At 39.1% G+C, this 25,785-nt stretch overlaps 1 protein-coding gene and 1 long non-coding RNA gene across 7 annotated transcripts in view; both read right to left on the bottom strand.

The window, feature by feature from the left end:
• LOC134736001 (uncharacterized) overlaps positions 1 to 25,785 on the bottom strand; it is a 327,078-nt gene that overhangs the window by 20,347 nt on the left and 280,946 nt on the right. The window lies entirely within an intron of this gene.
• The window catches only part of OCRL (OCRL inositol polyphosphate-5-phosphatase), a 50,985-nt gene that overhangs the window by 20,347 nt on the left and 4,853 nt on the right, over positions 1 to 25,785 (bottom strand). For 5 of the 6 annotated variants that reach the window (XM_055267824.2, XM_063634738.1, XM_055267825.2 and 2 more), the window contains exons 4-15: positions 22,416 to 22,454; positions 13,670 to 13,780; positions 13,155 to 13,244; positions 12,359 to 12,479; positions 12,111 to 12,272; positions 10,423 to 10,524; positions 9,784 to 9,898; positions 8,542 to 8,658; positions 8,256 to 8,443; positions 6,294 to 6,405; positions 4,810 to 4,919; positions 3,100 to 3,235 (exon numbers count right to left, since the gene is read on the bottom strand). In XM_055267824.2, coding sequence (XP_055123799.1) covers positions 3,100 to 3,235; positions 4,810 to 4,919; positions 6,294 to 6,405; positions 8,256 to 8,443; positions 8,542 to 8,658; positions 9,784 to 9,898; positions 10,423 to 10,524; positions 12,111 to 12,272; positions 12,359 to 12,479; positions 13,155 to 13,244; positions 13,670 to 13,780; positions 22,416 to 22,454 — 1,403 coding nt within the window. The remainder of the gene's footprint in view (positions 1 to 3,099; positions 3,236 to 4,809; positions 4,920 to 6,293; positions 6,406 to 8,255; positions 8,444 to 8,541; positions 8,659 to 9,783; positions 9,899 to 10,422; positions 10,525 to 12,110; positions 12,273 to 12,358; positions 12,480 to 13,154; positions 13,245 to 13,669; positions 13,781 to 22,415; positions 22,455 to 25,785) is intronic. The other variant, XM_055267827.2, reaches the window with a different exon arrangement.

Here is a 25,785-nt window from a genome sequence, read left to right as displayed (position 1 = left end):
GGTGATTACTCAATAAAATCAAACTTTTTCTCAGCGGGTTATCATGATCACAGCACTTAATGGCAAATCAAGGATAATGAGGGGGGGAAAACCCCAAAGTATTTCACAACCTGACACATCCATTTTAGTAAAGGAAATTACTGACAAAATTAGGAATTTGAAAAAAAGTACGGTGAGCTAGGTCTTTATGTAATAAGATGGGAAGTTCTCCAAGACACACTGCTGATTAAAAAAAAAAATCAAGTTGCAGACCAACACATACATATGAGACCGTTTATGATATAGAGACACACACAAATCAGTATTTTGTCTATGGGTGAACAAAAAAGCATATACAAAGGTCTAGAACTGCACTGTCTAGTACAATAGTGACTAGCCACATAGGAAATTTTAATTTAAATTGCTTTAAATTAAATTAAATTAAAAATTCAGTTCTCAGTTGCACTAGCCACACTTCAAGTACTCAATAGCCCCCTGCGGCTAGAAGCCACTGGACTGGACAGCACAGATACAGGACATTTCCATCATCACAGAAAGCACTATTGGACAGCACTGGTCTAGAAAGATATAAACTCCTAAGGGTAGTGGCCTGGCTGGGGAATGGGGGTTTAGGCAAAGTTGGGAGTAAGAGACAGAACAGGGATTGAAGAACTTCTGCCTTATCTGTCAATTCTGCTTAAATTTCCTTTTAATTTTTTTAAAAGCACTTGTCATTGCTGTATAATTTTAAAATCATTAGGCAGATCTCAAAAGGCAGATCTTTGTTAAAGATATACATAGATACACAAGAAGCCTGAAAAAAAATGTAAATATCCCACTAGAAGCTCTGCATTAATGTGTATGGAGTATTAAAAACATCCCAAGGTTGGCTGGGCACGGTGGCTCATGCCTGTAATCTCAGCACTTTGGGAGGCTGAGGCGGGCGGATCACAAGGTCAGGAGATGGAGATTATCCTGGCTAACATGGTAAAACCCCGTCTCTACTAAACATACAAAAAATTAGCTGGGCGTGGTGGTGCCCGCCCGTAGTCTCAGCTACTCGGGAGGCTGTGGCAAGAGAATGGCGTGAACCTGGGAGGCAGAGCTTGCAGTGAGCCAAGATTGCACCACTGCACTCCAACCTGGGTGACAGAGCGAGACTCTGTCTCAAAAAACAAACAAACAAACAAAAAACATCTGAAGGTTTTGAAAAGAAATACAAACAAAAAAGCCAGACATAGCTGATCTAACCAGAGGTTAGTATTTGAGGAAAGATATCCTCTCAAAATGGATTAAGAGAATTCAAATGAAGAAAAAGGGGCAGCCTGCAAGTTCAAACTAGAAATTAGATGGGCTAAAAGAAGTTATCTAAAGGTATATTTCATCAAGATCTATAGAATTATAGAGGTATTGTGGGGTAGTAGAAAGTGCACAGAGTTGGGAGTTAAGCCAACTTGAGATTGGAATCTCAGCTCTCCTCCTAGTTGAATGCTCTTAAATAAGTTATTTCAACTTGCTGTTCTCCATCTGCTCATCTGTTAAATGGGAAATACAGTTGTCCCTTGAGATCTGTGGGGGATTGGTTCTGGCACTGCCTGTGTATAATCAAATTCACGCATACTCAAGTCCCACAGTTGGCCCTCCTTATACGTGGGTTTCACATCCTGTGAATACTGTATTTTCCATCTGCATTTGGTTGAAAAAATCTGGGTATAAGTGGATCTGTGCAGTTCAAACCCATGTTGTTGAAGGATCAACTGTATTTAACTCAAAGCGTTGTTGTGAGGAGTAAATGAGATGTGTGCAAATTGTGTCACATAGTCCCTGCCACACAGCCACTAGCTGCTATCTGAGGAACAGTTACTATTATTGATGATTATTATTTTAAAATTTCAAAATGGACAAAAGTAAAGTCATGATTGTCTTGATAAAATTTAAAATCTATTCTAAGACCAATAACTAATTCTGATCTTAAATGAAAAGCCCCAAAGTCTTTCTTCCTTAAAACAGGAGCAGGATAAAACAGGTTGGCGATATCTATCTCAGAAGCCCCCTAAATCAACACACACACAGAGGAAAGAAACCTATCCCATTATGCTCTTCACATGTCTGAACTCATTAATCTTCATGAATATGTACCAATATTACCCACACTTAATAGAGGAGGAAACTGAGGCATAAATATGTTACATAAATTGTCCATGGTTACACAGTTAGAAAGTGGTTGAACTGGGATGCAAACCTCAGAAGTCTACTACAAAGTCCATTCTACTAAGCACTGCACTATATACATTCTGACAGATTATAGGGCTGTAGATCTGAAAAATCCACAAGAAATAACCTAAATGTACTGGCTGTAACAAATTAAATCAGCATGATTACAAGATATAACCTACATACCAATAACCCACAGTTTAAAAATACAATGGGAAAAAAAACTTTACTCACAATACAGACAGAAAATTAAATAACCGGCCATTAATGCAGCCCAGGATAGAACAGAGTTAAAGAAAACATTGACTGGGCACGGTGGCTCACGCCTGTAATCCCAGCACTTTGGGAGGCTGATGCAGGGGAATTGCTTGAACCCGGGTAGAGGAGGTTGCAGTGAGCCAAGATCACACCACTGCACTCCAGCCCGGAGGATAGGGCAAGACTCCGTCTCGAAAAAGAAAAAAAGAAAAAATAAGTGTAGGGATGACACTATATCCCTTAAGACAATATACAGAGTTGGTTGTATTCTGATCAGTCTGTGCCTTTGCTCCTGCTGTCTCTACCCTTCCACCCAGAATCTCTCTCCTGGTGTTTCCCTTCCTTACTATCTGATAAAACTTAGCTTTTAACTCTTCATTATGCATACCTACTTTAGGAAGCTCAAGTTACCACCTAACCACTATGTAGCATGAGAAACATCTGTGTCACTAAAAGGCCTGGAGCATTAAGAGCTCTACGGACAGCATTTGGGAGGGTTGGGGGCACTAACCTCTCAATGCTGCAAATGGTTATCTGGTTATGGAACATTTATGGCTTGCTGAATTACTGATCTGTTCTGAGTCTAAATAATCCTCTAGTAATTGATACTTAACACACAAATAAATGAATGTACAAACAAGTGTTTACCCCAATATGGAAGAGAGCGCTAACAGGCTTGTGGTCACTGGTTTTCAGTTCCATGTGACTCCGATAATTAAGCTGATTAACATTTGTTCCTCTCCAAAGAATTCGGTCACACCAGGCTGGAACCCGGCATTTCCCACTGTAAGTAAAGAAATGAGTTATAAAGAGAACATATCACACAAGAACATAATACCTACCACACTGGTTTAGATCAGGGTTAGGCTCTCTTGTTACATGCTCCCAAAGAACCGTGTACTTCTCCTTCCCTAACAACCCCTAACTATCATCTTCCCTACTATTTTGCAAGCTCTGTGAAGGGACTGTATTTGCTTTTTTGCCACTGAACTCCTAGAACCTAGCATGGTATCTGGTGCAAAGTAGGTGCTCAATGAATAGCTATCTAATGAATGAATGGTTCTGTTAAGATTGGGAGTACATCTTCAACAATGCCACCACAGGAGAAAATAGCACATTCTTACAATATCCTCAGAAGATTTGGATTATATTTTGAACACTTCCTTTCCCTTTACTCTATGAGCATCAACACTTCACAACAGATAGATAACTACTCAAGTCTAAAATTCCAATCTTCTCTCCCTAGACTGGGCTTAATCTTTGGAGAAGAATAACAGTATTGATTTCTCCTTTAAACCAGACATTTATGGACAAGTCTAGCATCTTCTAATAGAGACGAAATAAAATCAAACCATGCAAGTCCGAGCAAATGTCAGTCCACAGAATACCAAGGGTAGGGAAAAAGAACCTATTCATCATTCTATTAAAACAAGCAACACCTTGTACACCTGATCCAGAAGGTGACACAGATATTTCTCATCAGTAGCTCTGCAGCTGACTCTAAAGTCAGGTGAGTGAAACAAACATGGCAAAGTGTACAAGATCTAACAGTGCCACTTCATTTGCTGGCCAGTTACCTAGGAGCATAGGAATATCGACTCCCCACCCATGCCAGTACTCTCACAGAGTTCAAAACAGCTGAACATGCGTGGGGATTCTTTCTCTTTCAAGTTTCTGTGCTCAGCCAGCTAGGAGAAAAAGGAAGAAAAAGAAGAAAAGAAAAAGAAAAAAGGAAAGGAAAAGAAAAGAAAAGAAAGAGATAGTAGGTAGAGGACAAATAGTCACTAAGAACTTACTGGGGGCACTTTACTAGGATGATTAGGAAATCAAAAGGGTCTACTAAACAGTGGTTCTCAGTGTTCTCCAGCTGTGGCAGATATTAGGTCCAAGCATCAGTATTTTTTGAAGTTCTCTAAGGGATTCTAAAGTCTTTTAAGGATTGAGAGCTACTGGTGCTAGAAGAACCTTTCATGGCTTTGTTTTTGCCTTCTGGTATCCTGAGTTAAATAGCTGAGTAGTTTGGGGAAAAAAAAGAGCCAGAACAGGTAACAGGTAAGAAACAAAGGCAAAATCAGGAAGGCAAAAATTTAAGCTGCTGAGGTGAAAAAAAGTAGGCAGCCCATAAAACTTCAACAATCTTGACATATAAGTAATAACTTCCCTAAGATAGGCTCACCTTTGAGTATAGATGAATGAAACACTCTTATTGTTCTATAATAGCACTGAGGCACTGAGCCATTAGGTTTATATATCTGCTTATGGCATGGCCTAAAAAATTCCTAGCCCCTTACCAATATGGAGGGTCAGAAATAAGATCAAGCCTTAACCTTTTCTGTGAGAAGGTTCTTATTACTTTACCTGGAATCCCACCGGTCTGTTTTAGAGTCATACTTATAAGTGGGGATGAACTTGATTTCCCCTTCATTGAAGTCAACAAAAGCTTTTTTCTGTGTGCGCTGAATATTTAGCTACAGATAGAAAGAAGCATCAAATAAGCAGGATAACACTATCTTAATATAAGAGATAATCACGTTGATAAGCCACTGTTCCCATTTCAAAGTATCTAGTTCCACAACCTTTACAACTGTAGTGAGAGTACATAAATGAAATTTCTATACCTTATGAATTAAATCTCAGCATTCCCACAGCATCTAAACTCACCCTCAGATAGGATGCTTGTTAGTAGCACATCACTATTCTTTTATTGCTAATAGTGGCAGAGGGTAAAATGGAAAAATGAAATCTGAATAACTGTAAGTTCCTTGGAGCTGGGCAGAAACCACCCAGCATAATTTTAATTTAAAGAAAAAGCACACAAATGTTGAATGAATAATTCCGCAAACCAAATTCAGCGAATAGTTTCAAATTGTTTTGAAAGATCCTCACTCAAATATTTTACCAGAGTTACGTAAGACTCAGAATTTATCCTAAATGTACCCCTTTTGGAGGCAGAATAGAGAAAGAAAAAGCAAAGAAATTTGCCAGCCAACCACAATGTGAAGATAGACATGGACAAGAATGGCTCACTACAAAAACCATTCTGCTGCAAATCACCTGAATGTTGGCTACGTCTGAAGGTTGAAAAGGCTCTCATAACGATTTAAAGATTATTCGAATGAAGTCAAAACATTTTCTTCCCTCAATAAGAAGCATTCACTTTTAGCAGCCAGTATCCATATGTTGAAGTAAAAATTCAAGTCACATGCCAGGTTCTGAGGCAAATTTACTGCTTCAAATATATGGAAACCAGGTTCTTGAATATCAGGTTTTATGTAAATGTTACCGACTCAATGCTTTTTCTGCAGGTTTTAAATACCAGCTAGCTTCAACTTATCATCTAGTTCCCATGAGCCCATGGCCTATGCTGTTGATCCCGGACAAATTTCTTTTCTGTGCTTCCCAATTCCCCTCACAGGGCCTCCCTCTTTTACCTCCAAGCTGTTCCTCAGCCTGCCAAGTAATCATAGAACAGTTTTCACTGTTCCATCTGCCAAACCACATCAACATAGCTGAAGGCCCACTTCCTCCAGGAAGTGTTCTCCAATTAACCCCACCCATTCGCCAACTCATTTATACAAATCTCTGAAATCTCTTAATGATAAAGACGTTTTGAATAAATGTTGTATTTACTTTTTATCACTAATGTTATCTTCCCTTCTCCCATCCAAGCACTTAATAAAAGCACTACAAATCTTGTATGTAGTCAATGCATCACTAGTCACACTGTTTTCACAAGACAGTAAGACGTTTCCATCACTCCCTAGAGTAAGATATACCTCCCATAACTCTAACAATCTCATCTCCCATCTAGGAAAGTCCCTATAAAATGAAACTTTACTTACCTGGTCGAATTTCAAGAGTCTCTGAAGGTCTTTCTTATTAATAAGACTTTTCACCTCACTGGCATCAGGCATGCAGAGTCTATAATTCAAATCTCCCAACCAAATGACAACACTAAGGATCAAAAAAATGTACGAACAGAAGTAGCAGCGATTAGCATAAAAAAAACAGAGAAGGATGGAGAGAAGAAAAATGGGTAGATTATTGATAAGGGCTCACTCACCACTATCTCACAAGGGGTTTAAAGTTGTAACTAATCCTTTGAGGGCAACTACTATCAACACCTGAGAGAGACAATGGATTACAAAATAGGTGGGAGAACAGGACTCTATACATGAAGAATGAAAAGGGGAAATATTATGTATGGGATTCAGAAGCCAAGGAGTTAATGGACTGAGAAGCATGCAGTTTATTTGCTGGACTAGCTTCAAAATTTTGCCTGGCTGCTAGCCAGGTCTTTAGGGGAAGAGAATCTGAATGTTTTCTGCCTCTCAGAGTCCTGAAGTGCTGCAGGCTCTCCACTAAGTTCTGCATGGTCTGAGTGACAGCTCTCCCAGGCAGGACCCACTAAGAAAAGTAGGTCCAGGGCTCTCTAGTGAAGCCTGATCGGTCTACCATTGCCCAAGTTACAGGCAGGAAGGAGACCTGCATTCCATGGGATCCTCAGCTCCCAATAACAGCAACAGGCCCTTAGATGGGCTGAGAGCCCCACAAAGGGAGACAATGCAATTAACACATCAAAATGGACTCTCCTGTTGAGTGATCTCAAGTTCCCAATGGGTCATTCTGACAATCTCAAATGCAACATGAAATTTATGGAATCTGGGAAAATAAATTTATGGAATTTCATGGCAACTTCATGACCATACATTTTAAGGCCTTGACTTTACCACTGTGAAATAGAATTCCACATGATCCTAATTATTGAGACATTATGGAAAATAGTTGAATATCCCTACTCTTTCCTCCTCTTTCCCCAATTACTCTACTCTCTATATTAATTTCTTTAAAACTAATCATTTTCTACCACCACCATATCTACTCCTCAACACATCTCTGCTTCTATGCTTATTAAATCTCATTCTTCACTGACCTCTCTCTGCTGCCTGTTTTTAATAAGCACAGCCATTAAAAATAATAATGTAGATCTATATATACTGGCTTGGAAAGGAATCCACAATAAATAGAATAATACAGTCTTATACACCAAGTACCTATGTGTGTGTTTGTATGTGAATAGACAAAAGGCTGGAATAGTGCTATTTAATAGAATTATAATGCACCTCACAATATAATTTTAAGTTTTCTAGTAGCTGCATTTAAAAAGAAAAAAACAAGTGAAAATATCAATAAATTTCATTTTACTCAATATATCCAAATTATTTCAACATGTGATCAATATTTTAGAAATCAAGATATCATACATCTTTTTCCTAAGTCTTTAAAATCCAATATATAGTTTATGCATACAGTGTATCTTAATTTGGACCAGTCACTTTCAGGTACCTAACAGCCATATATGGCTACTGGTTGTCATATTAGACAGTACAGATCTAAAAGGCTACACACCCAACTGTTAAGAATGGTTTCCTTTGGAGAGAGGGACTGGCTAGGTAGAGAATAAGAAATGAGGAAATTTAACTTCTAATTTTATCTTTTATTACATTTGCAAAGAATATTTCTATTTTATCATAAAAACAATAAAAACTGACTCCAACTACAGACCCTCCAGCATTATTCTAGGTGCCCCACTAATAGAACTATCCTTTCCTCTGATATCAAGTCTAATTTCTCTGCCTCAATGATTCTTATTACTCAAAAACCCTCTCTTCTTTGTGACCCCAATCCCTCACTGGTAATCTTTCACTCTTCACAGCTCTACAGCATCTCACCACATTTAATCTCTTCACTATCCAAACTCCTGTAGCCACTACTCAAAGGCTACAGGTGAGTTAACCACTTACTCATGTTTCATGATGTTCAATTGTGGAAGGGTCTGATTTGGGACCACAAAACTCATTCTCGCACAAATGTCCTTATAATCTTGATTCCTTCTCTCAAAGTCCTCCACGTGGGCAGCCAGATGGGAATTGACAATGCAAAAGGTGGTGTTGTGAAATACAAATCTCACAGCTACCCCACCTTTGTTTCCCTGTTAGCAAGAGTAATTATTCAATTAGTACACAGAACTAGCAACTGAACTTTACATGAACATGAATAATAATCAAGCTCATTTCCAAAGTAACTCACCATTTTCCCCATGATTCCAGTTCCAACTGTTTCTGTAGCAATATCACGAATATATCGACACTGATCCTTTCTGGCAAATATAAGAAGCATCATCCCAACAAGGCGCACCAGTTGAACCTATGAGTTCCAGGGAGTTATAAAAGGTTAATGTTAATACCAATCTTTGCCACATTTCTAATGTCCCACGACTAATTTTCCATCAAGATGATATACCAGTGCCCAAATCTGACTTCATATCCTTTAATTTCTCAGTGGACCCCATCAAGTGGAAACCAATATTCTCTGGGGAGGCTCTAATCTGGCACTGACCAATAAGAGTTAAAAGCCTGGAGGGACAATGAGTACTTTCAGCTCTAGATCTATTCTTTTAATCACTTCTTAGCCTACCAGGAGTAAGCAGCATTAAAAGTTCAAATAATAAAGCCACTATCCCAGGTTTTTCCTTCCACCTTTCCTTCCTAGTTTCTGATGTCTAATTTTCTAAGAAATTGAAATCAACCAGACAGCAATCCTTTTTACTTCACCTACTTTTAACTTGTAAACTACAGCTAGAAATATGTCTGAGATATGCCTTAGTCAGGGACCTATATGAGAAGAATAACATCCCCAGGAGTTTTATTACCTATATAAACTGTTAGAAGATGTAGAGAAAAATTACTCACATTACTTCTTTTAGAGAGCTTAGTATGATAGCCCTGTAATTAACTCTTCTGGTAGCTACATGCCTCTACCACACACCTTCTAAAGACAAACAAATTGGCCCATCTTGCTAAAGTCGACTCTCCTCTTAACTTAAAACCAAGTTTAGAACTCGTTCAAATTCCACACCACTTCTATTCTTGCTCTGATTGCAACACATGCACCATGCGCCCACGTTTCATATTGCTTTTCTGTAAAGCATTCAATTCTGACCATGTCAGTGAGTAATCTAAATCTTCAAGTTTTATTGCATAAATCAGAAATCTTATATGTAATTATTTCAAACTAAGTATTGATATAAGAATAATAAAATTCTTTTTTTCCCCTAAAAGCTATCTAAGCAATGAAAATATAGTATCAGAAAGCTTAGGCATTTTTTTTTCTAGGAAATAAGGATGAATAATCAATCTGCCCTATCCCAGTATTACACACAGAGAAGAATTCAATTAAACTATTCTTTTGGAACAAGTTGTAGATAATGGAGTAACTCCCGGTGAGCCCTATTTAGTCATATACTTAAAAAGATAATTAAATGCGGCTTACTTTCTTATACTTGGCTTTGGAATGCAAACCTCTCTCTACAGCCATGGACCATTCTTGTTCCTTCACAGATTCAAAGTAGAAAAAGGCTTCTGTGCTCAAGTCCAGTTCTTGGAATCTGAGGAAAAAAGGGATGTGAGATCTATACATATCCCATAATTATCTCTGGCTACCTCCTGTCCCATATGTTGAAACATTAGATGAAAAAAAGATGGGAGAGAGATAAATTTTATAGAACTGCTCTGTTCACCCAGGTTATCAGTAAGAACAAGTAGCTTTCTTTTCTAAAGAATTCCCACAAGTACATTCATAAGCTATGCAAAAAATAAATCAAAATACCTCCCACAGAGGGTAACAGTAGAGCTTTGCTCTTATATCCTAGAAACTGTCACTGTTAGAACTGACCTCAAGTCTTAGTTTCTATGCAGAATATATAGATTCCTATGGGTTTCAAGAAAATTAGATGCTTCCTTACACCATTTTAGGTATCTGTTCCTTTCTGTTCTCACAAATTTGACCCGCAAGTTAACTCCCGTGTATAGTCTACAGTAGGTTTTACCAGTCTTTTTTAAAAAAGGCAAAACATCATGTAAACGAACACCAAACATATAGCCAAAAGGAAATTCCAGAAGTGTTCTTTACCCAATGCAGTAGATATCAGGAGGATTGGGATCACAGTTCAGCCAAGGTTCTAACCCGCTATCTGGAGACTGGCCATTCACATTCCAAGTTCCAACAAAAAATCTAATACATAATATAAAAAGATAATTTGAAAACAAAGATCAAGTATAAACCAACAGAAGGTCTTTCTTCTCGCTTCCATACAAAGGTATGTTCACAATATGCTAACATAATTCCTCAAAATGTTTTGCCACATATGTAAGAAAGATCTTTTGCATCTAGAATACAAAGGCAGTGGGCTTATTTTCTCTAAATTTTACATTAAGTAAAACTACAGAAGGAAACCAAGTCTTTATTTTTAACAAATGCAAAGGTAATTGCTATACCACATTTCCTTTCAATTAAGCTCCATCCAAACTCCTACTTGAAAGGAGAGCTTATGGATGGAGAAGAGGTATCTTCATGCTGTAAGCTAGTCAAATATGGATAAATGTTCTATAAGGGGCTATAGTTGACTCCAGAAACTCACTTCCTGAAGGATTACAAGGACATCTGTGTAGGAAATTCTGATGAGGCAGACATAGTATTAAGGGGGAAAGCAGAAGGGAAAACTCACGACTATCTTAACTGTTTACACACAAATATAAGCATAGCGGGGAATATGAGGAACTGGAAGTTTTAGCATAGTGATATAGTTATGACTGAATTAGAATAAATGAGGTATGACAGGATAGCAGATGGGACTAGAATCTTGGACTAGAAGGGTACATTCTGCTCATGAATAACAAAGAAAGGTGGTGTTGCTTCATGCACTGGCGATACACGCCACATGGTATCTCACATGCAGCATATATACACAGGTCCAGAAAAGAAGATGTCAACAAGTAAAGATGAAATAAATAATAATACAGATGAAAGAATCCAAGATAGACCTCCCAATCAAGAGGACTGGGTGAAACTTTCTTTATTTACCAAAGTAAGTAAGTTAAGAGCTAGTGGTAATGATGGACTTTAATTTTCTAATACTGGCTGAAAAAAAAAAAAAACTTAACAGGCCAGATATATAAACACGCTTGCTTATGGAATGTGCTAGGGGAAAATTCTCTAGTACATGTGACCTTGATTTGGTTCTCTAGGACTCAATAGAGACATTAGTAGACATGGCATTATTAGTAGTTAGAAAATCCAAGGGAAGGCCAAGCATGGTGGCTCAAGCCTGTAATCCTAACACTTTGTGAGGCCGAGGCGGGTGAATTGCCTGAGCTCAGGAATTTGAGACCAGCCTGGGCAACATGGTGAAACCCAGTCTCTATAAAAAATACAAAAATTAGCTGGATGTGGTGGTGTGCACCTGTAGTCCCACCTACTTGCAGGGCTGGGGTGGGAGGATTGCTTAGGACTGAGAGGTTGAGGCTACAATGAGCCATGATCTGCTCTCCAGCCTGGGTGACAAAGAGAGACCCTGACTCACAAAAAAAAAAAAAAAAAAAAAAAAAGAAAAGAAAAGAAAATCCAAGGGAAACTGTAGCATCTGCATTATTTCTGATATGCATGTTATTGGCCAGCATAGAGACAGGAGCTTGAAACAGGCAACCATTCCTTTTTATCATATTTTGATTCTTAATTAGGCTAATGTCTTAAATATCAACAGGCCACTGTCTGTTATATACACTAACTTTTTAGACTCAGGAAGCAAAAGAGACACTAACCTGAAAGTCTGAATGTTGACATATTCTTTCTCTCGCTTCGCCAGGATATGTTTGATGAGACCCTCCCGCTGCCCAGATTGGGTATTTGGTACAAAGAGCTTCCGCATGGTGTTGGTCACTTTGGGCTGCTCCTTGTTAGAAGCTTCTTTTTCACGTGGAAGCCTAGCAAATAAATGAGATATTCAAAAGTAAAATTGTTTAAACTATAATTCTCCTACAAGGGAAATATGTTTTCACATGGGACTTACATTTTATTCACTGAAGAGGGTGGAGGTGGGGGTTCCCGATGAATCCCAGTAGGCTGATTTTGTGAATTTATTTTCTTGTCCAAATTCATGGAAGAAAAATTGTCTTCAAATCCAAGAAGCCCTGAAAGACACAGAACCCAAAGTCAAACGTGGAAAAAATCTAACATCCAACATATCCAGGGTAACAGGGCTTTGATTTGATCACAATTTGATCAGTGGTATTACTAAACAGAAAACTATCATAAGGGTAGAAATTACTTGGATTGGAGTTCGAAGAAGCACACCTATCCCTGAAGCACTGATATGCTAATTAGAATAGAAGTTTATAAGAACTTGGAACAGACTAGTAATAGCTAACATTTATTGAAGACTGAGCACAATGCCTGGTTGAGAGTAAGAGAATATATCATTATCTCACTTAATCATCATAAAAACCCCAAGAAGTACTATTAAAAATTTTCCCATATTACAGAAAGGAAAATGGAAGTTCAGAGTTGTTGAGTAACTTGATGAAGGTTGTATAACTAGTAAGTCCTTTACTTGGGATTCAAATCCAGGCTGTCTGGCTCTCGAGCTTGTACTTTCTACCGCCCTGCTAAGCTGGCTCCTGAACAGCTACCATGCTACAGAAAGGATAAGGAGTGAACATGGTCAGTGGGCCTGGACTTGATAAAACTACTCTGCAGGAGAATGTGTCTGACATTGGCTTTAATCTACATCACCATATTTGGCCTGACAAAAATCTACTGACTCTGCAATGACCATAGCAACAAGGAAACCAGGAACTTTTTAGTACCTGAAAAAACAGAAGGTTTGTCCTTAGTGTCTAATTTCTGGTACCAGCTAGATGAGTCCTTTTGCTCTGGAACAAGAAGTTGTGACTGAGCTAGAGAGATAAGGTTCATGGTCAGAAACTGGGAAGTCTTTCATTGAGTAGAATGTACTATAGCCAAAAGCCATTTTTTCAACATTCCTTATATGCAGGGGCCAGCACCATTTTTGGATACAGTGGAAGAAACTAAGGAAATGAGGGCAGCTCTGGGGTCATCTAGGGGCAGAAGGAGAATTATAGTCTATGGTAAGCTGTTCTTGCCATGACACTGAATATTCTGAAAACTTGCCTAGTGTCCTTAAAGCTGGGCAGATTTTTTCCCTAACCTATCCCTGTGTTCACTCCTGAAGAAAAAAAAATCAGCTATCAGGGCTTAAAGGGTGAGGTATTTTGCCAATGGCCACTTTCCTCTGTATCAGCATGTCAGAATTCCACTCCCGTTGAAATAGAAGAAAGAAAATCGCTGAGTCTTGAGTTACCTTTCTGAGCAGCAAGGACAGCTGAGAGGAACTTCAAACAGTGTTCCTCATCAGGGATTTCAAAGCGGCGCTCTCTGATCCAGTCCCCCTGAACCCGAATTTTGCAGCCACCTAAAAAGAATTCAAATCCATACATATACTGCTATGGGATAAAATGTTTTACTGGGATCATATTCTCAACTTATCAGGTTAATAGAAGAAGGTCCAGATCACAAATATTCCAGATCTCTAATATAGGAAGCACACATACAAGATCAAGAGAGTCAGTATGACGGTGGTGGAAGGGGTGATGCAGAGAGGGAACCCTAAGGGAAGTGAGAACTCCTAAGGCTGATGAACTGTGTCCATGAGCAGCCCGATCTAAGGATATGACACATACTAAAATCATACTTTCCTGCGTTCTGATCTATCTCTCAGACATCAAAGCAGGGACCTTCAAATTCCAGCAAAAGGTAAATTCCTCAATCACCCGCCCTCCCATTCCTTAGCTGGAAATTCCTACCATTTCAAGTCCAGATCACACTGTCCGAGTATCTGAAGCACGAAGGGAATAAAAGAAGTAGGATGGTTTGTCCGTAAGTACAGATTAAATTTACAAAATAACTTAAAAATAGTGATACTGGTTTGAAGTATTCTGAAAAGAGGCATCTACAACTCATTACCTCAAGTTTAAAATGTATGTCTTGAATAAACATACAAAAACAATATAATGACCTATGCTCAGAAGTGGTTTGGTTCAAGTACAGCCAATTGGAAACTAGGACAATTAGAAGCAAAGTTAGCTAGGGCTTTAATTTCTTATGTATATAACATATTGTCTCCCCTTTTCTGATGCCCTATAGTTATCATCTATATCAACTGTTTGGATGTGGTGATCCAGGAAACCTATGTACTTGTTTCTATTCTTATTGTAACTGATTTATTACATACATTGTTTTCTCATGCCTCTGGAAACTACAAGCTCCTTAAGGGCAAGAGGCAGGGTACACATGCAGGGTGCACATACAGGGAACCCAGCACTTTCAGGAGTCTAGGGTGACCAACTGTCCCAGCATTGTATGGCACTCAGAGGCTTCCTAGGACTTAGGACTTCCAATGCTAAGACTGGGAAAGTCCCAGGCAAATAAGGCTTGCTGGTCACTCTACTGGTGACAGTAACATCAGACTTCACAGACAGAAAGTATTTAATGACTGATGAACTGGACTCTTTACCACATGTAAATAACAAATACATGAGAAAATGAAACGAAAATCCTAGTTTTTTATGGTGGAAATCCACTTCTGAACCTTTGGCTTTTTGTCCTCTGCATTTCTTCTTCTTTCTGTCTTTGTAAAATGAGTTACAAAAAGGAAAATAAAATAATTAATTAGAAGAAAAGAGATAAAAATGGAGAAAAATGTGAAAGAAGGCACCCAAATAGACTACGGATAAGAAAATTAATGAGGGTGCCACTGTAGAGAGGAAAAAAGGGAGGGAAGGAAAAAACTGTCAATTATAGCAGCCATGAAGATATAGGGAAAACTCCTTCAGGGCCTAACAAGTCCTTTCTTTCTCAGATTATTTATACTAAATGTGGTTTTAAAAGAGTAGTTTCTATCTGACATAAATTTAGAACAAAAACCCTTATTATCTCACACACACACAAACACACAATTCTTGAAAGACATGTTTTAGCAAATATATAACTGACCTATTTAATGGGCCAGAAGATTCCAGAAATTGCTTACAAAATAACACTTGATGCTCCCTCACCATGTTGCTTAAGAGAATAAATTACCTCAAGACTCAACCTTCTACTCTTCTTGTCCATCCTAAAACCTTCTGGACCTCTGTGATCTGCAAACACTCCTACATCCTCAACTTCATCTGAATATTCTCTGCATCTCTCAGTAGTTCTCAACTATGCATGCATTAAAATTACCAGAGGCACTTTATTTTTGTTTTTATTTATTTTTTGAGATGGAGTCTTGCTCTGTTGCCCAGGCTGGAACACAGTGGTGTGATCTCGGCTCACTGCAACATTGTCCCACGGGTTCAAGCAATTCTCCTGCCTCAGCCTCCTGAGTAGCTGGGATTACAGGTGCCCGCCACCATGTCCAGCTAATTTTTGTATTTTTAGTAGAGATTGGGTTTCACCATGTTGGTCAGGCTGGTCTCGAACTCCTGACCTTGTGATCCGCCCACCTTGGCCTCCCAAAGTGCTGGGATTACGGGCGTGAGCCACTGTGCCTGGCCACCAGAGGCACTTTAAAAACAATATTGAACCCAGGCCCCACTCCAGGACAATTAAAACAGAACCTCTGGAGATGAAGCCCAGGCACTCGTAGTTTCCGAGTGATCTGACCATAGGTCCACATTAAAATTCACAGTCAACTGCAAAACTGGCTGGTCCCTAGGAGGAGCACTTCTCCTACAACCCTCTTCTTATTTTTATTTATTTATTTATTTATTTATTTATTTATTTATTTATTTATTTTTTGAGAAGGAGTCTCTATTGCCCAGGCTGGAGTGCAATGTCGTTATCTCGGTTCACTGCAACCTCCACCTCCCAGGTTCATGCGATTCTCCTGCCTCAGCTTCCTGAGTAGCTGGGATTACAGGCACACACCACCACACCCAGCTAATGTTTGTATTTTTAGTAGAGACGCGGTTTCACCATGTTGGCCAGGCTAGTCTCAAACTCCCGACCTCGTGATCCGCCCACCTTGGCCTCCCAAAGTACTGGGATTACAGGCGTGAGCCACCGTGCCCGGCCTAACCCTCTTAATGGAGTCTGTTTATATTCTCTCACACCTGAAGTAATTTTGAGTTGGTGTCTTTATTTGTCCTAATAACACCACCAGACTACTCTTTCTCCTTCTCCCTCAGGCAAAATCCTTTCTCCTTTGAAGCTCATCCATTGGGATCTACCGTTTCCTCCCTTTCCTCTACAAGATCATGCACCATCCTGCCATTAATTTTGGGTCCCTTTAAAATTAGCACAGAAAACCCAGTCAACACCTTCAACTTCCTCATCCAATGACATTCCCCCTCCACCTCAGCCACCACTTCCTCAGTTGCTACTGGGACCCTCTCAGTTATACCCTGGATTTTGTCATCATAGAAACACCACCACTTCATAAACCTCTAATTCAAATATCCCACCCTGACATGTTACTCCTTCCAACTTACTTGCTCATTATCCCCACTGTAACTGTTTTTTTTTTTTTTTGCCTGATGGGAACCTCCAGCCCATTGATTTCTCCGTTTTCTTACTATCCGTCAGCCCCTTCTTGCTCTCACTTCCCCTTTTATCAAACAGATGCCATCATTACACTCTTGCAAAAACCCAGAACTGCCTTACCCCTCTGTTCTTCCGTGGCACCTACCTGGCTAAATACCAACCCTCAGAAATCCAACTAATTGCCTTTCTGTACTTATACCTGAACAACCAGAGGGGATAAATATGCACACCCACAACCAGATGGGTATCATCATACATTCCTGATTGCCAATCTCAACTGGGTCCTCTATCACAGGAAGCAACCTAAGTTCCTACAATCAGTCTCCAACTACTATCTGAAACAACGGTTCCACACCTACTCATTTATCCTCAAAATTTGGATCCCCCATCTTCTTGAGCCCTCTTAAACAGAATGCTTCAGCTCATACTTCAGAGAAAAAATAAAGCTATCACATGGAAACTTATCTGTATTTGTACTCATCTCATCCTTTCCCTACTGATACAAGGAAGAAGATCCCTCCTATCAAGCCTCCTTCACTTTGAATTACAACTCCTCTGATTCTCTCAGTAATCTTACTCACAACTAATCCCTAGACACACCCCCATATCCTTAACGCTTTCCCTTTCACTAGCTCCTCCACATTAGCATATAATCGTGTTCTAAGTCCTTCTCATCTGAAAAACAAAAATCCTCCTGCATCTCAGATTTCCCTCCAATTCCAGTCCATCTCTATATTCCCCTCCAGTTATGTTTCTTTAAAAGACACACAGTCACAGACCTCCCATTTCTCACTTGAATCCATTCCAATATGACTTCCATACCCACTACTTATCTGAAATTGCTTTAAGTTCACCAATAACCTCCATCCCATGGATATTCTTCAGTCATCTTATTAGACCTATTAGCAGAAATCAACAGTTAATCAGGGCTTGATATAATCTCTTCCAAAAGCTTCTATGATACCATACTCATCTAGTTTCTCTCTCATCACTAATTTTGAGTGCCCTTTGTGAAGTATCTCTTCCTCTATCTAACATTTAAAAGTGGAGTTCCTCAAGTTCAAACATAAATCTTTTTTCTCATTCTATACCAGTATTGTCCAATGGGACTTTCTGTGACTATGAGCATGCTTTATACTGTGCTGTCCGATATGGTAGCTAACAACTTGATATGTGACTACTGCAGCTGAGGGACTGAATTTCTCATCTTATTTCTAATTATTTTAAATAGGCACATGTAGCCAGTGGCTACTGTATTGGATAGCATAGTCCACACACAATCACATCATCTCTTATGACTTTGAATATCATCTATGTGCTAGTGACCCAGACAACTTTCTTCTGAGATTCAGATGCATACATTCACTTGCCAATTTATCATCTACACTCAAGTGTCTCAAAAAAAATCTCAGCCGGGTGAGGTGGCTCACGCCCAGCACTTTGGAAGGCCGAGGTGGGCAGATCACTTGAGGTCAGGAGTTCCAGACCAGCCTGGCCAATAAGGCGAAACCCCGTCTCTACTGAAAGTACAAAAATCAGCTGGGCATGGTGGCGGGTGCCTGTAATCCCAGCTACTCAGGAGGCTGAGGCAGGGGAATAGCTTGAACCCGGGAGGTGGAGGTTGCAGTGAGCTGAGATTGCGCCACTGCCCTCCAGCCTGGGCGACAAGAGCGAGGCTCCATCTCAAAAAAAAAAAAAAAAATCTCAAACTAAACATGACTAAATTCATGACCCTTCTCCCTTGAGGAAAACTCATTCTTTCTGCAGTATTCTTATTTCTGCAAATGGTACCATCATCCACACTCATGTCAGAAACCCGAGATTCATCCTTGACACTTCCTCTCACCTCTTACACCCAAACCAATTCCTATGGATTTTACCTCCAAAAACATCTATCAAGTCTGACTGCTTCTCTTCGTTACTAATGCCACCACACTCTCTAGCTTATACTACAGAAACAGCCTCCTAACTGGTCTCTCTGCTTCCATGCAAATGATGACAACCCAGCATAAAATCCTTCATATGATTCTCATTTTTGAAATCTCAAAATTCAGATTTAATACAAGGCTTACAAGATCCTGCCAGATCTGCCCCCAGCCTGTTTTTCTTACCTTGGTGCCCAAGACCTGTTTTAGGCACCCTGGTCTTCTATCACTTCAAAGAAAGTGTCAAGCTACTTCCCAGCCTGGAGCCTTGTGATTCCCTTTACCTGGTAAATTCTTCTCTCTCCCATCTTAACCTGCCTCTTACTTAGCCCCTCTGGTCTCAATTTAAATGTCAATTCTTCGAAGAGGTCTTCCCTGACTACCCTCCTAATATACTTACTCCTCTCATAAACTCTTAGTACTTTTCCTCAAGAGCATTTATTAAAACTACAATTATCTGGGCCGGGCATGGTGGCTCACGCCTGTAATCCCAGCACTTTGGGAGGCCGAGGCGGGCAGATCATGAGGTCAGGAGATCGAGACCATCCTGGCTAACATGTTGAAATCCCGTCTCCACTAAAAACACAAAAAATTAGCCAGGCGTGGTGGCAGGCGCCTATAGTCCCAGCTACTTGGGAGGCTGAGGCAGGAGAATGGTGTGAACCTGGGAGGCGGAGCTTGCAGTGAGTCAAGATGGCACCACCGCACTCTAGCCCGGAGGACAGAGCAAGACTCCATCTCAAACAAACAAACAAACAAACAAAACTACAATTATCTGTATCTTATCAGTTTAAAGTCTGTTTCCTATATTAAAATCCTTAAAGTATCATGACTGTACTGCTTTCTGCTATATCCCTAGAGCCTAGGGCAGTTCCTGGCACATAAAAGATAGTCATATTTTTATAGAATGAATGATTGAATTATAGGTATCTGTGTGACACTAGTACTGAATTGCACAGAAGCAAGAACCAAAGTAGGAACAGCAACTTTATCTTTGTCGTTCTGTACTGATTCTGCACTTACAAAAGTGCCTGACAAATAGAAGGCACTCAACACATATTTGTTGAATAATGGATAAACAAGGGACAGTTTAATTTTAGGAAATTAGTACAATACAGTGTACCAATTGGTCAAATAAGGAAGAATAAAATCATCTCCATAAATACCAAAAAGACATTTGCTAAAATTCAGTATACATTCATAATTTTAAAAAACGCAAACTTGAAATAAATGCAGTTTCTTAATTTAAAAAAAAACCCTGTCAAATCAACACGCAATAATGTCATTAACAGTGAAATACCACCTGAGGCATTCTCACTGAAATCAGGAGCCAAACAAGAAACATCATCATTTACCACTGGTCCCAAAATTCTCACTGGTATAGTGTACAACAATAGTAGCTACTAGAAAAGAGACAAAATTATTATTTATAGATGATTAAGGTTAGCTACCAAAATGAAAAAACAAAATGAAAAGCAAAAAAGATTAAAAATAAATTTCAATGAAGCAACTGGATAAAAGATAAATATCCACAACTCAACAGCTATTCTGTATACTAGTAATAAACAATTAGAAGGACATAGAAAAAACCTCCACTCGCAATAGCAGCAAATAAAATCCACCACAAAATACTTAACCTAAAAACTATATATATTAAGAAACTATAAAATTTTACTGAAAGATATAAAAGAGGACCTGAAAAAAAGATATATCATGTTCCTTGACAATGACTTAATTTTATAAAGAAGTTAATTTAATAAAATTTGGCACAGACCTATGGTGAAATATTTGGTCTTTAAAAAGCATATTATAAAGTAATTGTAAATGACACAAGAAAATGGGACAATATAATGTTAAATGAGACGCAGGATAAAAACTATATATGAGGATTCCAATTATGTAAAAATATAAAGACTGGAAGGAAATACATAAAAATGTTAACCACAGTGGTGATCTCTAGATTGCAGGAAAATAATCTTAATTTGATACTTTAAGCTTTTCTGAGTTTGTAAATTGTATATAATGAAGATGTATTACTTCTGTGAGAAAAAATTATTTACAAAGCATTTAACACCAATATCCAGACAATGGGAAAATGCATATTTACATTAAAATCAGGCCTGCCTAACAAACCCAAGATCTCCTTCCTGCAACACACCGTGTACCATAAAGGTTTATGTATGAAGCCCAAGGATCACGATAAAATATGGTTTCAGTGCAAATACTACTAACTGGGTAGAAATAACAAAGGATTTTATTCAAGTGGTCACTTACCTATTTTCCCCCTATGAGCCAGTAACTAGAACTCTGGACATAGCAACACATGGCTAATGTAGAAGTGGCTACAACAAAACTAATGCTGAAAATTAGGTGCTTATAAGAGAAAAGGCACAGCTCAGTTTAACTTTTCAGCTTTGAATCAAATACCTCTCCACATCAAATACAGGACATTTCCATCTCTTATTTCAGCAGCAATGTCAGTTGTTATGGAATTGCCTTTGTTCTAATTTTGCTTTTTTAAGTGTCGTTTTTGCCTTCTCCTTTCTAAGCACAATAAGAAATAGACATTAAGTTATTTTCTCTCTTGGATACTTGCAGCTGGGGTTTACCTGGCCTTTCAGGCACAGCCTTTAAGACTTCTAAAATCCACAACCAAACGAAAAAAAAAAAAAAAAAAAAAAACTCAAGCCAGAAAAAAAGCCTACTTAAACTGTTCAATACAAATTAATAGTGCCAAGGGCAGGGACTCTGTCTAAACAAAGTTATGTAAACCCCTAGTCCCAAGCTCAGTGCCAGTTCCCACTCATCCAAGGACTCAACCTAAGAGATAAGGCAACCCATTTGATTTAGATTTATGTGGTCAGATACTCTTTTCCATAGCAACCTCACAGTAGCATCGAGTGCCCATTTTCTCCACTCCATAAAATAGTACAATTAGATGATAAACAAAGAACAGCTTGCACAGAAAGTCAAAGATGATTTGCTTCAAACAGATAAAAATGAGAGAATGGAAACACTGAAAAGAAGATCATGTTCCCTCTAATAAAGAGATGCCTTGAGGGGATGGGGCTTAAATAAAAGACTAAACTTTTTTTTTTAAAGGAATGCCTGGACAAGCAATTTAAGGGACTCTTCAGCCTTCCAAAAAAATACAACAAATAAAGGAAAACATTATGACTTAACACATAAAATTTAAAAAGAGGGTAGGGGAAAAACTTAAAATGTAATAGCAGTTAAAAAATGACCAAAAAAACTCCACCAATAAACCTTATGTGCTTTGAACATTAGCCCTTCCTACAATTATCAATTCTGCAGCAATGATTTAACTGACAGCAACAATATCGGTAGCTCAAGGAAGTTCAGCATTAGAAAGGTAGATCATTATTTTTTATTTTTATAAAGATTCTTACCAGCCACCTGCTTTTTCTTAGGCTTAGCCTACATGTTTTTGTGGTGCTAATTTGTATGGCTGCTACAGGAGACTATAGGAAAAGACGGTAAAATAAAAAATGTGCCCCAAAAGGTGTCTTAAATGTAGTGAGTGTTCAAGTAAATATTTGTTGAATAAAAATCAAGCACATTCAGAAAGATACTCACTGTTAGAAGCTATGTCAATCAAAAGAGTTTCTTCTGCTTCTGAGAGGGGAAAAAAAAAGAGAGTAGGATTAGGGAAGAGAAAACCACTCATTACAACCAAAAGAACACATGCCTAACTAAATAACTGCTTCTCTCAGTCACTACTCCTAGGTCTTAGAACATATTTTTTTAAATCCTTTTTCGTTTAATATTTTTTAAAGGGATTTTTTATGGCACTGGGTTCTAAAGACTATGAGCAAATCAACTAAAATAAAAATGAACCGAAGAAGTAACCAAATGGAACTCCTCAAAGCAAATCAAGGAACGAGAAATTAATAGTACAGAACATAACAACATGTTAATTCAGCGAAAGCAAGTTTAATTCCCCTTAACTGTAACATACTGATTTAACTCTGGGTCCTTTAGATACTTCTTTAGATACCAGAAGGCAAAGGAAGTGACCCTGAAAGCCCAGAGGTGAATTACTTTCTTAACTCAGATCTATTCTCTGAAAATTTCCCAATGATCTTATCACCTCTGCCCCTGCCCCACACATGGGGGCAGAGTATACCTTCAGGTTACAACTACTACCCGTGGGCCCAAGGCCCTCCATACCAAACAGGGTGCAAAGCAGTCTGCAAGTTTAGATTTCTCTTATCTCTCAATAGTTCTCCTGGACTTCTTCCTTTACAGCAAGCGTCTAGACCCAACCTATCTCTTCCCCTCTGATTTCTCTGGATTTGACCAAGTGCACCTGCCAGACCCTCCTGGCAAATTGAACCCTGGGTACTGACTCCTTGGGATTAGCCTGGATCTACCTTGGTCAAATGGAGTAGTCTCACCTTTTTCACCTCCCTCACAAGACTGAATTGTTTATTTGGCTCCATTACTCAGGTACAACAGAAGCAACTGGCAAGGAACTAACTCATTTAATACTAAAAAGTAGTTTCGACATTATTATTAGGATGATTAAACAAGGGGAATTAGGGCATCAAGACATAGATATTGTATGTTTACTACTGTTCTTCATTAACTTTTAGTTCTGTAAAACCTGAGTGTTTACAGATGGTTTTCTTTTTCTTTTTTTTTTTTTTTTGAGATGGAGTCTCGCTCTGTCACCCAGGCTGGAGTGCAGCGGCGCCATCTTGGCTCACTACAAGCTCTGCCTGCCAGGTTCACACCATTCTCCTGCCTCAGCTTCCCAAGTAGCTGGGACTACAGGCACCCGCCACCACGCCCGGCTAATTTTTTGTATTTTTAGTACAGACGGGGTTTCATCGTGTTAGCCAAGATGGTCTCGATCTCCTGACCTCATGATCCGCCCACCTTGGCCTCCCAAAGTGCTGGGATTACAGGCATGAGCCACCGCGCCCAGCCGGTTTTCCTTTTCTTTAGAGACGGCCTCACTCTCTCACCCAGGTTAGCATGCAGTGGCACAATCACAGCTCACTGCAGCCTCGAACTGCTGGGCTCAAGCAACCCTCCTGCTTCAGCCTCCCAAGTAGCTGGGACTACATGTATCTGCCACCACGTCTGGCAAATGTTGTTTTTTTAATTTTATTTTTGTAGAGATAGGGTCTCGCAATGTTGCCCAGGCTGGTCTTAAACTCCTGGGCTCAAGCAATCCTCCTGCCTCAGCTTCCCAAAACGCTGGGATTATAGGCACAAGCCATCGTGCCTGGCCACAGTTTACAAAATAGATGCAGGGGTCAGGAAATAGAAAGGAGATGAAAATCATAAGTAAGTCTTCCTTCAGTCATGGTGAACTACGTTACACGTGTGCACATATTTTCCCAGATTCTAAGAAGCAGCACTACGATCTAACAATCAGCAATTGATTTCTTCTTAAAAATACTAAGAGAAACAGGGTAAAAGAGATCCTAGAGGTAGAGTAAAAAGGTACAAAGCTAATAGGATATTAATTTAAAGTCATGTTCTTTGGCTCTTCTCCTCTGTGAAGGCCTACACCTTGAAAAGTGAGGTGGCCACAGCAACTTACTATGGAACGCGGCTACCTTGTTTAGTATGTCTCTTTCACATAGGGCAGGCTAAATAGCTATCACTTCATTCTTCTATACAAATATGGACACTATTCATTGAAGTTATTTTTAATTCTTAACACATGCATTCTTAAAAAGTCATATCCACTAGCTTAGTATTTTCACTTACAGGAATACATCCTGAGGAAATAAGAGATGTGCAGGTATATTTAGGGGCAGAGATGTTCATCATATTACTATTTATACTAGTGAAAAATAACCCAAATGTCAACATAGGGGAATAATTACATTATGGACCATTCATAAACTGGAATGGTATATAGCCATTAACGGCATGGAAAAGTGCTCATAATACGATAGCATATAGAAAAGACAAAAAATTGTATGAGTATCACTCACCCTGCAATGTATGTGTAGAAAAAAGGAAAATGTTAGGTGTTTATCTCTGAAGGATGGGAATTTAAGTGACCTATTTTCTTTACACTTTTCTGTTCTTTCCAACTGTATTACATTACGTACATGTCACTTAGTGATTAAAAAAAAAAGTTTAATGTAGTTTAAGAAATAATCCAGGCAAGGTAAGATTTAAGTTTTCCAAGACAGGCCAGGCATGCTGGCTCACACCTGTAATCCCAGCACTTTTGGAGGCTGAGACGGGCAGATTGCTTGAACTCAGGAGTTTGAGACCAGCCTGGGCAACATGGCGAAACCCCATCTCTACAAAAATTACGAAAAAAAATTAGCTGGGGGGTGGTACACCTGCAGTCCCAGCTACTTGGGAGGCTGAAGTGGGAGGACCACTTGAGCCTGGGAAATGACCTTGTCTTGAAAAAACAAGTTTTCCAAGAAGCTACAGTTGATACAGAATGCTTCTGCCAGATAAAGCCACTGGTCCTAGTGAAAACAGAATGCATTTGTTCTCTAGTATCAATTTCCTTTCTAGAGCAATGTGAGATGACAGAAGCAACACCTCCTACACAAACCTCCCAATTTTTAAGTTTCATTGTAGCAGATGAAACAACAGATTTTCTATGCTCTGTCCCCAAATTTGAGGGCAGGAGGCCAAATATTTCCTCCCCAGAGTCAATTTTCTTATGATTCACCAATGTCAAGGTTTGAGAATCAGCACAATTGAGTGTAAGGTATTACAATCTGGCAAAGTATGTTGCCAAATGTCTTAATTTCAAATAGCACATGGAGAAAGTGCTGAATGTGTGGGAATCCAAGTGACCTTGGTACCTTATAACGAGCACTGTGTCCGTTAAGCCCAAGAATGTTATTTAAATCCACATATAGGTCAGTCAGCATAAAAAACTACCTACACAGGTAACAATCTACATACATCTCTAACCCAAGCCAAGGAAACAGGTGAGACTATAGACACACATATA

The sequence above is a fragment of the Symphalangus syndactylus genome, chromosome X (genome assembly GCF_028878055.3).
Source record: "Symphalangus syndactylus isolate Jambi chromosome X, NHGRI_mSymSyn1-v2.1_pri, whole genome shotgun sequence".
In the NCBI taxonomy this organism is placed as follows: Eukaryota; Metazoa; Chordata; class Mammalia; order Primates; family Hylobatidae; genus Symphalangus; species Symphalangus syndactylus.
This window is presented reverse-complemented; position numbering and strand designations above follow the sequence as displayed.